Below are 14136 nucleotides of genomic sequence, written 5' to 3' on the forward strand. Positions count from 1 at the left end.
TGGAAAAGCAAAGATTTAATCATTTATGAAGGAAAAAAGAGCCAGTTAATTGATATTATAGCTAATATCAGACTGTTCAGCTGCATTAGTTTGGATGTGGATGATCCTCTTCTACATTACTTATAAGACAGGCCTTTGTCAAACATAAAACTATGACATGGTACAGAATTAAAAGACTTTATGTGAACAAAAAGTGACGAGGGACGAAATGTTTTCTGCTTCAGCTTTAGAGATCTGATGCTCTGAAGGCTGACATGCTGTCACACTCTCATGTCAGATAAAGAACGAATAAACAACGTACTTTTCCTAAAGGACGTTTGACTCAGCAATTAAGTCTGTTTGTGGCATCATGATCAGGTGTTCCAACTGAACAATCAACTCGCTCACCTGATACTTACCAACTGCTGAGTCCTCTATTTTTAGTGTAGCAGTACTCTAACTTTCCATCCCCTTTGACATTCTTCAGGAGGCTTTTATGTTTGCTTTAAAGTGATGCTTATTTTAGTTAACAAAACTTTTGGATAGCAAATGCATTTCATGCCTAATAACAATACATAAACAGATTTATACCAAGTCATCCTTGTGTCTGTGAGGCTGTTCTTAACCTTATTGTTTATTTGAGCTAAATGCTAAAACTAGCTATCTTGAAGTTTTTTTTTCTTCTGTTTCTTATGTTAGTATCTTAACATGCTAAAGCTGAATGATAAGCAACACACAAAGTATACAAAGTACCAAATTATCAACCATACTATGGACACATTTGATTATCTGAAATCTATAGCAACACAAACACAGTTAAAATCGTTGGATGCATTACTGTTGAAATCTTAAATATCATTAAATACCTGGAAAAGTAAGATGAAGGAAGGATTCAAACAAAAACATTTATTCTTGTGGTGAAAAAAACCCCCAACACTTCATAGAATCAATAGGATTGATTTAGATTTTAATGGGTATTATACACGTTTTCCAAAGGAAAAGAAAACATTGAAACAAGAGGCAAGTGAACCCCCACTTCCAAACCGAAACTACAACAGCATCAGCTAACAAAATGGATATTGCTATTACACTGTACCCAACGAATACTGAGCGAGGGTATCATAATGATAAGACATAAAAGTGTTTCTTGGCTAAAATATACTTGAGCACCTATAAGGTTGAAACCATGAGAAGATGTGGCTTCTACTCTATCTGACAAGGGAGCTGGAGGTGCAGAGATTACAAATCCATTTTTCAGTTCTTGGTCTGCAGTGGAATATATACTCTATATTAAATCAAATAATTAAGATCTTTGTAAATAAACAAAATCAAGGGACAAATTAGAATATTCTGTTGGGGTTTTGAGCCTAGAAAAACTACAAACAGGTCAAATTCACAACCCATGGTGGTTTTATTATCTTATTTAAACCAGCACCCATCCATTCTGCTCAATGCCCCATGATTGCAACAATACTCAGGGACACAACTACAATATCAACTGTAGATTGCAAATATAGTTTCTTTTTGGTTTCAAGTAAGAGCAAAAATAATATTCATAATCAATTTAAGTCAGGAGCAAGCAAACATACCAACAAACATCTTATTTACAATATCATTGTATTTACATCAGATGATACTGAGGGGTGTTCTGTTTGAATTCAAAGTTCATGTTAACTTATGTTTTGAAAACTGTGACGGGGAGTACAATGCACAATGCAAGGTTCTTTTCTTTAAAAAGTGCAATTCCTTTTCTTAAAGTAAAAAAATATATATCAATATTCTGTATATATGTAGAAATGTTGTTCATATAAACAGCATTTGTTGATTTAAGAGCCCTAAAACCTGACAAAAAATTGATGCTTTCTTTTGATAGACAGCAAATCATCTTAGAATATAAATTATGTTACAATAAAAATGTATAAGAAGTACCTTATTTGAACGAAAACAGAAAGCTCTTGAAGTTTTTTTTTCTTTAAGGAGGGCCTGTGTAGACTTTTTCGCACTAACATGGGCAAGAAGAATGATCATTTATCACATGGTTCTGTTGCAAAAAAACATTACTGGAAAACAATGGTTAAACAACTAGTAAAGTTGCATCATATTATTAAAAAGTAACACTTTCATAAAATATCTAAGCATAAAACAGTGGTGGACGTGAAGGTAGTCCACGTAACCTCCGATACTTAAGGTTTATAAAATACAAAAGGTAGACAAGCTGGTATACATGCGTACATGTTTGTTCATGGATGTGTTTTTCTTGTCTGTGGAATAACAGTGCTGCGCAAGCAATAGTTCTTAAAAAGTACATCCTCTACACAGTTATAAAAAGCAAGCTGATATTAAAAGTAAATAGTGGTAAACTGGTGTCTCTTGTTTCCAGTAGTCTGCAAGGACACCTTTGAGTGTACCAATATTTTGTGGCACCAAGAGTTTCATTATCTGCTCATGTTTCACCAGACGCAACATGTTTCTTCCCTTCATTTTCAAGTAGTGTTGTGTGGCTATATTTGCACATCTTCGAATAGCTTATACCAAAATAAAATCCTTGGACAGCATCAGGTGTCTAATAGAGGGCTCTGACGTCACTGGAAAGATGAGTTCATCACTGAAGAAGCCTTTCTTGATATCACGCTCTAAAACATGCTCATATATCATGCTACTGTCCAGTTTATTTCATATAATTCATATATTGTCATTATAATATTGATTTATACTACATCGTATTATATTTGACAGAATTTTCCTTTAGAAAACAAACAAAGCATTTTGCTGAGTTTCTTTTTCCCCAACAGGAGGTGCAACAAATGTTCATTTTTTGAGTCTCTTTCTCCAGTTGTGAATGTGCATCTCTAGGATCCATTGGTGTGCTGTGTGGTCCGTCTGTGTGCTTCTGTATTTGCGTCCTTGGAGTCTCCTGGGAGGTTGCTGTCAGTCTGCAAGAACAGCTGGGTTTGCAGGTCTTTGACAACGCTCTCCAGGCTCTTCCGAGCTTCTCTCTCCTGTTGAAGCTCCTGTCTCAGCTGCTCACGGTCAGCCTCTGCCTGCTGTAGCTGCACATGCAACTCTTCAATCTGCAAAACACAGCGCAAACAGCAGTTAGTATTGATAAAGTACACCAATGTGGTACAAGATTATAAAAACAACAAAACCTAACAACAATATAGTATTAGCTTTGGTGTATATGGTTAGACGTCTTACCTGAGAGGAGTATTTAACACGCAGACGTTCAGCCTCGCAGCCTTTGTCACAAACTCGTAGCTGTCTCTCTCTTTCCAACTCTCTCTTCAGTTGCCCACAAGACTCCTCTCCATCCCTCATCTTCCTCTCCCAATCCACACGAAGGCGTTCTATCTCCTTTCGTAGGTTGCGCTTGGCCTCTATGGCCTCACGGAGACGGCCTTTCTTTGCAACCCTCACAAACTCCAATTCCTGAAACATAACAATCAATACAAGTTTTAAACTTGAGAAATGTGTAATAAATAACAATTATAATAATATAAAATATAATTTCATTCTTTTTACACAAGACAGCATGTGATACCTGCTGAAGGCTGCGTTTAGCTTGAACAGCAGATGCCAGTTTCTCTTCCTGCTTCACTCTAATTCTGATAATCTCCTGCAGAACTTTTTCCCTGGCCTCTTTGGTGTCCATGCCGCCATTTATCATCTGCCTCACGGTATCCATCTCAGGGCACTGGCTCCCCGACAGCCAGGCAGGTCCCTCCTGATGTCGAGTGGCACTCTGAGGGGTCAGAGTCTGTGACACACTCGTGGAGGCCGATGGAGGAGAAGCAGTGGAGGGAGCTGGTACTGGACCTGAAGGAGACAATTATAACATTATCAACACAGAAATTAGTTGAATTACATTACAATCCTAACCCACCCTCTGGTAAGTGCAGGGGTACCTCCTTCAAGTTGTGAACCACTGTAATAACATACATTCTTAACATTTTCCATTGGTGAAATAAAGAAAAACTTTCTTTCTACAGAATATTAACTGTGGCTTTACATTATTTCGCCTTTATTTCTTCCACTTAACACCAGGTGGCAGAGTTGCACAGGAATATCTCTGAAGCAGCTCTGCTATGGCTTTTTCTCCATGTGAGTAATACAAATTGTGAAAGTAAATCTGTGTCTGAATTAACTTGACTTTCGTTACATTTTTCTACTTCTTTGGATTGTTCGAAAATTAATGGGGACACTCACGATCGTCAAAGTCATCCACATCAATCTCGCCGTCTGTATCCATGTCTTCGGGTATGTTAGCTGCACTTGAGGTTGCTGGTTTCACTGCAGGTTGGATATCACCATTAGAAAGCTCCTGTGGCGGCCTGGAAACGGCTAAAGGCCCCCTGCCAGGAGCACCACTGTCCCTGGGATGGACTGGAGGGGCCAGGGGAGCTTGGTTCAGATTGGAAGCTGCCAAAGTCTCTGAATGGGACCTGAAAATGTAATATAAGTACATTTAAGGCACTTAATATGTTGATTTAAAAGTTATTTGTTAAAAGAAAAGCACCACTGTCTGCAGATGACTCACCTCTCAACATCATTTTGAGAGGCTGGTTTGTCTTTTTCTACAGATTTAGGGGACCAGGGACGGAAAGCAGAGGGCCTCTGTTTCAGTTGGACCTGCTTCAGATCCTGGAAAAATTAAAAAAGAAACTGCATAAATTCACAGTAAGATATCTCCAAAAAAATAAATTCATAAAGAACAGTCTCAAAGGCCTCTTCTCATGTGACAAGGCGAAATGACGAGAGGTCTTGCTCATATAGATGATAATGTGATGATTTAAAAAGACAAAGGCTTTCATGGACAAAAATGAAGGCTTTTGTCACCCTTTTTAACCACAAATCAGTTTTCACACTAATTACATAAAATCACAAAAAGCAAACCTTGTGTGCAGACTTTGACAGCGATTGTAACCAGTCTGGTTTCCTGTCTTTGTCAGCTGATGGAGATAGTAGTTTGTCAAATTTGGACCTCTTGGCTGGAGCTGGGCTGGGCGACTGAGGACAGATGAGACAAAAGAGAGTTAATCATCACAGTCCTTACAAAGATATATTATCATATTGTTATATCATTGAATGGATATTTCAAGAGCCCACAACTTCTAAAAATTCTGTAATTGTATAAAGTGTGCAGAAACTGTATGTCAGAACATGATGCACATGATGATACACTTCCAGCTCCTTGACAAAGAAAACAAAGTCGGGGAATTAGATGAACAGAAACTAATCAACAGAAAGACACGAACAACAGTAGATCCATCTGTATAAGCATTCAGAGTTTGAGCTTGGCATGTCCACATGTTTGTCTGTGTGTGTGTGTATGTGTGTATGTGTGTGTGCGTGCGTGTGCGTGTGTGAGTGTGCGTGCGTGTGTGCGTGAGCAGGGCTTTGAGCTGAGCAGACACTCAAGCTGGTCTGGCTGGCAGCCAGCAGGGCTACATTGCTCCCTGCCAGGCAGAAGAGGCGCCATCAGGTGGAGCAGATCGACTGCCTGAACCACAGAAATATTGCAATATCGAGACAGAGGGAGACAAATTAAAGTAATTGCACTCAGCTCTGACAGACAATTGAGTTGAAGTGTTCACGGAGGGTTTGCATGTTAACGCAGGGCTACAGAGTTATGAAATATATGAGTGAGACCGCACTGAGAAAAACCTGAGGGAAGCATCTGCCTTGTTATGTGCCATAAAATACTGAATCTCCACTGCCCCACATTATATTGTATGCCTCAGTGTGTGTGGCAAGCAGTAAGAGCATGTGTTGCATTGCTAACCTCCTCAGCCCTCAGGTCTGCACTTGTCAGACAGGGGATATGTTTACCTGGACAGGCGGCGAGGCCGGCACAGACCTGCCTGCTACTCTCTTACTGCACTACTATGATATTCTGCCTCAAGGAATAGCAAAAAACGCCCATCTCTTGCTCGTCTGTGTTTGCAATTCAAGGCAAATGATGATTACTCTATCTACTTACAAAATCCTGAATGGAGAACACTCCTGGGGGGGTTGCATGTAGTTGTGAAAGCTTATTTGCAGTTTGATGTAATCGTATCAGGATGGAAATGAATGACAAACCTCATTAGGCAGAAAGCAAAAAAGCTGGCTGGTAAAGGAACATGTGTCACAGTTTCTACACACAAAAAAAGACACTGCGCGTCTGTGTATGTGTTAGTTTGTACAAGCAGCTATGGGTGGGCGTTGGTAGTTGGGTGATGGTAGACATGGGTGTGTGTGCTTAGGGGTTTGTGTGTCAGCTGTCAGGTCTGGCACTCTATACTTGAAATAAAGAAACAAAAACTTGCTGTAAAGAAAACCAGTTCGCTGACAGGAAAGTCTAATAGAATTTTTTTAAGTATAACTAAAGCGTAATTGTTGAGGTAATTCATGAAGTAAAATTACATACATAATTTGTATCAAAATGATACAATAAAAAGTCTTATATATATTTACAACTTCATTATATACTAATTATCAATACATTACAGCTTAAATATGAAGTGAGGTGTAGGATGTTGATCCATAAATATATGATATACAATTTTCTTTATTTTACTCAGGCTATTTGAAACTGTTTTCTTTATGAGATATACATGACATGTCTGTCTGGACACTCCCCTCACGTCTACATGACTCACTATTGTCTCTACCTGTCTAACCAGTAGCTACAGTACACAGTACACACACACACACGCACACACCCATTCTCTCATGCACACACACAGTCACAACACGTGCAGAGTTTGCAGTTTGGTTTTGCTTCTGTAGTGTAGGTTAAGTCTTTTAACCCAGACCCCCTGCTGACTCTGTCCCGCTCTTCTATAGTGACTTGACCTCTCACCTGCCTGACTCAAGGCCGGCGGTTTTCTAGGAGCCGCTGCAGTGCTGTAATCAGAGCTCGTAATTACTGACATGACTGTTGTTTTCCCGACAAAGGATGTCTGCCTGTCTGGTACTATTTCTACCCTGAGGTTTAAATCTCCAGGAAGGCAATGAGTGCTAGACATAATAGAGTCAGAAAACAGACACTCCCAGACACCACAAGGGACCTGCTGGCTAAATCTGACACTGACCTCACAGGAGACCAGCCGCACGGGCTTAACTTGCGACCACATCATAGACATAGCATGGACAAGGAGTCATAACACCCTTCTGCACATCCTACTGCTTAGCAAGTCCCACTGAGCCAGATGATAGGACATCCCTCTCTCCCCCTCTCCCTGACTGCAAAGCGAGGGAGACTTCCTCTGAGCAGTTTGCTTTGGCCCAGTCCCCTGTGGGAACTGAGTCTTGAGTGGGGGGGGGGGGGGGGGGGGGGGGGGGTAAGACCACAGAGGAAGCACTGAGCTGAAGGAATGTATACTTGAAGGCCAAGTACAGCCTCTTCTTTAAGACTCCATTCAAGCATTGCCCTTTTCAACTCGCTATTGTATGATATTTCTTTGAGGTGCTGTAATGAGGGAGCTTTTCAAAGCAAACCTGTAGGCTAAACAGGGTCTAATAGCAGCTGGACAGGGGCAGAACTGCTTTATTTTTCTAAATTAGGGCCATATAATGGCATGGTAATACCGGGATAAACCCTGTCTATTTTCATGCGGGCATGGTGGATAATCAGAGTGAAACACAGCTCATTGCAAACATATCAATATCCATTCTAAAAGCAGAGCATTTGACCTGCTTGAAGAATAATTAGTCGATATGTTGCTAACTGGAGCATGATGTCGATTGAACGGTTATTTCACTTGAACATGGAGCTAATCAACAATATTCTTTAATTGAACACAATTTTAACCTCAATCACCATTAGTGACATCCGTTTTAAAACAAAGATGGGAGATGATTCAGTGTGTGTGATCGTTAATCAATCCTTTGGCTGTGGTGTTTGTAAAGAGTTAATCTTTATGATGAGAGTAAAATAGTAGAGTATTGCATAGTATAGGCAGGAAACTAGCAATGTGATAAGTATGAAAACACAGGGTTACAATTCAATAATTTTTTAAATATAGTGTTACCATGAGCAAGGCAAGGACATGTGTTTTTTAAACTTATTTTAGTAATATTTTAAAAGGACAAAACATATTACCATATACATGTGATCTGATTTTAAACGGTTAACTTTATTGAAGAAAGAAAATGGTCTATCACAGTCTCTGTAACGTGTAACATGATGGCACTATTGTTGTTTCCTCAGCAATAGAACTAAAGCAATTCTTGTAATAATCAATATGATACCACATTGCATGACATTAAGATACTCAGGTTTACATACTTACACCCTTGACATCTACTACTTCAACCAGAAATAAGTAACAGTGTTAGGTATCCTGAGTATTATCACATAACAACTAGATTGTAAAACTGCAAGTGTTAAGTGTGGGTATATGGGTTTTGTTCTCTGCAATGAGGATAGCTGTTTCTTCTCATGTCTGTACTTAGCAAAGCTAACTAGCTGCAAAGCATTAGCTTCATATTTATCATACTGTTAGACATCACACTGTTACCAGTCTTTGCAACAAAAAAGCTATTAAGTGTGTCCCACACATTATTGGACAATTGCTCTTCTAGCTGTATCTTCCTCTATTTTTAACATGCTTTATGTTGGCTTAGGGTTTAAGTTAAAAAAGTAAATTGTCAAAGAATGAAAACATAGTGCAGTACTCATCTAGCGGGACAAAAATAGTTCCTCAGGAAACAGTCATACAATACCAATGCATGCTGCATGATAGCATGGCATTAAGAAAAGTGCACAGCAACAAGACACAACAGTTTCAGATTACAGCCTCCGTTCCCATCCTAAAGCCCTGAATGTAATCCTCAGATCGACATGTGCTTAGTGGGGCGCTATCTCACTCAAGGGCACAGCAACTGGCACTGCTCGCTTGGGCTAACAGCCTTAGTTGGAAGTGAGAGAATACAAGTTTCAGTAACATGATGCCTGCGTTCGGTGTGGATGTTCACAGGGATGCCTCAAGCTTTCTATTCAACGCTCGTTGCACAAATTGTACGATGGCCCTGTGATTTATATTAAGCACTGTGGTCACTTTGTAACAGCTGGGGGAAAATTATTGGTCGCTGCCCAGAATATCACTGAAACTCCATCCTGACGACTCACAAATACAGATCAAGATCTCATTTCCGCCTTGCTAAATCTTAGTTTCTCAGTATATTCTGTCTCCACCCAGACTGAGGATATATTTTACATGTGGCCTAACTGAGCTCTGGCTGTACATCAATCAATCAAACTTTATTCATAAAGCTCCTTTAGACAAATTCGAGCGCGGTCAAACTGCTTTACAGGGTAGTTCACACCAATACATTACAATTAAAGATGGATTATAAAGAGAAAAGAAATAATAATAAAAACAATCATTGAATTGTTTGTAAAATATAGTCAAATAAAGTAAAAAAATAATTTGAAACATTAAAAAAACACATTTCTAAAACGATAAGTATGGTTAAAATAAGATAACTCAAATGCTCTCGATGATCAGAAAAATGTAAATACTTAAAACAACTTTACATTTGTGAATAGACACGCCAGGGCTGCAGGGCTTGACATGAAGCCGGCATTACAGTAAAGCTTATTGGATTGTCCTAATTGTCCTTAGGATTGGGAACTGATGAGGACTGAGGCGGATGCAGGTCGAGCTCCTGTCTCTGAAGGTCGAAAATATCTCATCAGGTGTGCACGACTTGACACATATCTTCAAGACAGGATTCTTAAGCTGTGTTCCTGTTTGGAAACAGTTTATAAAAGGAGCCGTTGGTGGGAAATTCTTGATTAGACTGATGTAATGTTAGGGTTTCTAAATGTTGTATTTACATTTTTGTAAACTCTTGATATACTGCACAACTATTGGACATATTTTTTTTACTGGAAGAGGGGTCCTTTTGTTTTTTTCCCCCTTAAGTTTCTTCCCTTTTTTTGTTATCTTACCCTTCCTTAAGCCAATGAAGTCTACAGTATGAACAATCCTCTCCTGTACCTTCCTTCTGATTCAAAATGACATGCTATTTTAGCGCATATTATCCAAAGATAAAAGTTGTGATTTCACTGAATCGGTTTTTTTTGCCTCCTGTTCAAAGATTTCTTTAAATAATGAAAGAATAAATATGCGTGTTAAATAAGTGCAGACATTCTACCTATGTAAGACATTTTGCGCACAATACATCGTGTCCAAACTCAAACTACAACTATTAAGCCACACAAAACTCTATTTAATCCTTTAATGACATGTTTCATTTCTAGTCTCTGCGTCATGAAAAAACCTGTTCCTGACTGACATGTATCTCCTGCTTCAGCATGAACAGAAATCACCTCGTCAGTGAGAGCAAACAAAAAGTAAAGATTACTGTACGTTTGCACGGCAAAGAATGAATTCCACTTCAGGTCCGAACACGGCAACCATAACAACATGAACATGCCCGCCTTCCTTTTCTTACAGTATGATGGCAGTCCAAATCACTGCTCTGCCATAGTTGAACACCTTACAGTATGAAGACCTAATAAGTTATTTAATAAGTTATTTCAACAGACACAGAAACCCAAGACCAAAGGACATGAACAGATATCCCAGCAGATTAGACATTATTAGCATGAGCTTGTTTGGTATGGCTGTGAGGAAAAGTTATCTTCGGAAATGAAACGTGCTCTCTGTATGGTGTATTCATGGCTTTACATAGCGCTAAATTCAGCAAATAGTTTGTCTGAGCCTCCCTGCTACACTGTTTGAATACAAGAATTTAACAGCACACTGCTGCAAGATCTGAGCAATGACACAAAGCTGCGTCTGCAAACCAATAAAGCCAGAAACACCCCCTCTCCATCCACCTACACACAAACACACACATACAAACTGTCTAACACACGAACACACACAATGCCTTTATGCTTCCATTCACATTTAGCACACATTTAATGTAAGAGCAGCTGCACTGCTAACCAGGGGGCTGGAGGGGATGAAGGTTAAAGACAGAGAAAGAGCAAAGACAGACTCCATCTGACCCATGTTTATTATAGAACTTCATATAGCGTTCCTGAGTAGTTAAATACATTCTTGTTCTAAATGTATTCATAACACTTTTAAAAAAATACAAAATGTTCTCAGAAAATTAGGTTTTCGTTGATTCTGGGAACAAAACGTGCCACTGTTGTACAAATGCAGTGAACAAATCATATATGTAAGGATGTTAATACTTTCCTACTCTGCACAACTAAAGTGTTGCGGTTTGAGCTGCAGAACTACTGAAATACAAAATGGGAATTCAAACTGTCTGTCTGCTTTTGAACTGAATTACAGAAAAACTGTAAGAATGTTTCTGTCTGCATATCAACATTTATGTACAAGAGCAAAACCAAAATCAGAAACAGACTTATTCTTTGTGCCTTTTGTCTGCTCCAAAACCACAAATCAATCTATAGCCTTACAATTCCTTATGTTCTCATGCAGCTGTGTTTGACAGCGCCTGTGTTGCTGCATCCTGCTGTCTTTCATACGTGTGCGTGCATTCACACAACTTGATCTCTGTAGTGCAGCCGTGCCAGTGCCATTTTTGCCATGCAAGCTTAATCCCTAAGCTTAAGCATTACACTGAGTGTCTGTCTGGTTCTTTGCTGGACATGCACCACAGTGAATTACCATGATTTCAAACTTCATTTAAAAGTTGAGACATTACTTTTGTCCAAAATGAGATATATTGTGATATTCTATCAGGTTATATATTTTTTGCTGCCATAGAAGTAATTATGAGCTATTAATTAAACAAACACATCCCTTAGATGATATTAAGGATATCTAACAAAATAGATTTATCTATGCCTTAATTTTTGTAAAGAATAATCACACAACATTTTGCCAAGATACTTTTTTAGTTGGCCTCTTAACCAGGGCCTTTCTTTTTTTTTTTGCAGGACATAGAACAAATTTAATTTTAAGATGCAGCAACAAAACTATCTCAGAAAGTCAAACATTTTAACCATTCTAACGTTTTCATATTGCATATCCTTCGGTCAGGAATGTTCCCAAGAAAGATTAAAATGGAATCATTAAAATTGAAATAGAAGAAGTGCAGACATCATAATCATAAGTCCTCTGCAAAATCTTTTTCCCCATAATGCAATTAAACGGAAATTTCATTTGACCTAGTCTGTCTGTAAGCTACTGGTTAAAGGCTCAGCCTCACATAAAGGTTTCCTTTCAGTGTCTCTTTTGACAGAAAAAATGACCAAGAGCCAAAGAGACTAAAAGTGAAATGACACTTCTTTGTAAAAATTCTCTGAGGAAATAATTTCAGGGGGTAAGAAAAGAACGGAAAGAAAAGAAAAGAGGAATTTGTGTGTAAGTTGTTAGTTTGTGATAGGATAGTGATGATTAAGACGAGTAAAAAATCTTTGGTTTGTTGCTGATAAAAAGCAGCTCTGTTCCCTCTAGGCCTCCTATGTGTGTTAACAAACCCTCCTGTCATCAGAGGTCTCAGACTGAAAACCTTGGTTTGTCACTGATAAGCCCATCCCCGCCTGCACGCAGGGAAGTGTGTGCCGTTCTCGCTGTTAGCATGCTCCCCCTCCGCTCTACAACGAGACAGCAAGTCCAGTGTCTGACTGGCTAGGTTTTAATCCCACAGATTAATACTAATGCCATGGCAAAGAAGGCCGAAAGACGATTAAAATGTCACTGGATAACCTCTCCACAACCCAAACAGTAACAGCTTGGAATACACAGACCGTTATATCACTGCAGTACCTGGTACTGGACGCCTCCTCTGGGCCTCCCTCTCAGGGCAGGAGGAGGCTGGTGGAAGGAAGGAGCCGACAGTGGCTGCTAGTTACAGCAGTCTGGATTTAGTCAGGGTCTAGACCTCCTACGTCTGAAAGATTGACGGGCCAGATTGATGCCTACATCTCAATGTGAACAACTGAGTGCAGGGACTAAAACAAAGTCTTTTTCCATAAACAACACATGTCCAAAAAATAAGGACATAATATACTCAAATATCTTACAATACATGTTTTAAATCAAGAAATATAACTGTTGATTTTAACCGTTTGTTTTCAGCAAACTGAACATTAATATACAGAATAACAACTACAGTTTGCTATTTTTCTGTATTAACTTTGTATTAACTTCACTATAAACCAGTTGTTTCAGTAGATTCCCTCTTGTTCCATTCCTAGTGCACAGGCTTATATTACAGACTCAATATGTAGAGTAGCTTAGCAGACCTTGTGCTATTAATAATTTAATTTGAGTGACTATAATCAACACTTTGTAACACATGGCTAATTTCAGCTATAATGAAATTAGAAAAACAATGTAACCAATAAAAAACGGAGGCCTGGCTGTTTTTTTTTAAATATTAAAGCAGCTCACCATGCAATCAGCTGACCTGTGGTTTGTGACGCTTTGCCCCACTGGTAAGCTGAGCCACATGACCGCATGCCCCCCAAGCACCATCAGGAGAGAGGAGGGCAGGTGGCAGGTTTATTTGGAAAGATGAAAATGGGATGAATAGCAGAGGTTAAGAGGTGTGAGGGGACTGGAGGGGTTACAGGGGGATTCAGAGGAGGAGGTCATAAAAGCTGTGAGAGGGTGAGGTGAAGTTAGGGTCACCACTCACTCAGAATCCCTTGTGATGTCATTTCATCAACACAGTATACTGAGAACTGCTCACAAGCTAATTGGTTAAACCAAGGTCATAAATCATGCAGAAATGTATAGACACCACTTTGGTCCTTCTGTTAAAATGCTGCTTTCCTGGTTGTCCGATAAGAAAATCAATCGCGGGGTCGCTGGTGGCGCAGCGGCAGTGCGCGCGACCCCATGTATTGAGGCTCAGTCCTCACGCGCGGGCGGCCCGGGTTCGCGTCCGGCCTGTGGCCCATCTCCCGCATGTCTCTCCCCACTCTCTCTCCCTGATTTCCGACTCTATCCACTGTCCTCCCTCTATCATTAAAGGCAAAAAGGCCCAAAACAAATCTTTAAAAAAAAAAAAAAAAGAAAATCAATCGCAACTCTAGAGCTGTTGTTTCCATAACTTTTCAAACAGTGACATACTTATAAAACTTAAAACGTAACTTTGATTTGAGGGAATCAAGCCAAATACAGAATCCCCTAAAATATTGATCTGTTTTCCTAATCTATTGACAATTTGTCT

The 14136-nt window shown here is 39.4% G+C and overlaps 1 protein-coding gene across 1 annotated transcript in view; it reads right to left on the reverse strand.

Moving 5' to 3' along the window:
- Positions 1–929: 929 nt before the first annotated feature.
- The window catches only part of skib (v-ski avian sarcoma viral oncogene homolog b), a 30176-nt gene continuing 16969 nt past the window's right edge, over positions 930–14136 (reverse strand). Inside the window, exons 2-7 of the mRNA XM_079341523.1 lie at positions 4873–4986; positions 4517–4620; positions 4186–4421; positions 3521–3795; positions 3178–3408; positions 930–3050 (exon numbers count right to left, since the gene is read on the reverse strand). Coding sequence (XP_079197649.1) covers positions 2829–3050; positions 3178–3408; positions 3521–3795; positions 4186–4421; positions 4517–4620; positions 4873–4986 — 1182 coding nt within the window. The 3' untranslated portion in view covers positions 930–2828. The remainder of the gene's footprint in view (positions 3051–3177; positions 3409–3520; positions 3796–4185; positions 4422–4516; positions 4621–4872; positions 4987–14136) is intronic.

Source organism: Symphodus melops (assembly GCF_947650265.1).
Source record: "Symphodus melops genome assembly, chromosome: 4".
In the NCBI taxonomy this organism is placed as follows: Eukaryota; Metazoa; Chordata; class Actinopteri; order Labriformes; family Labridae; genus Symphodus; species Symphodus melops.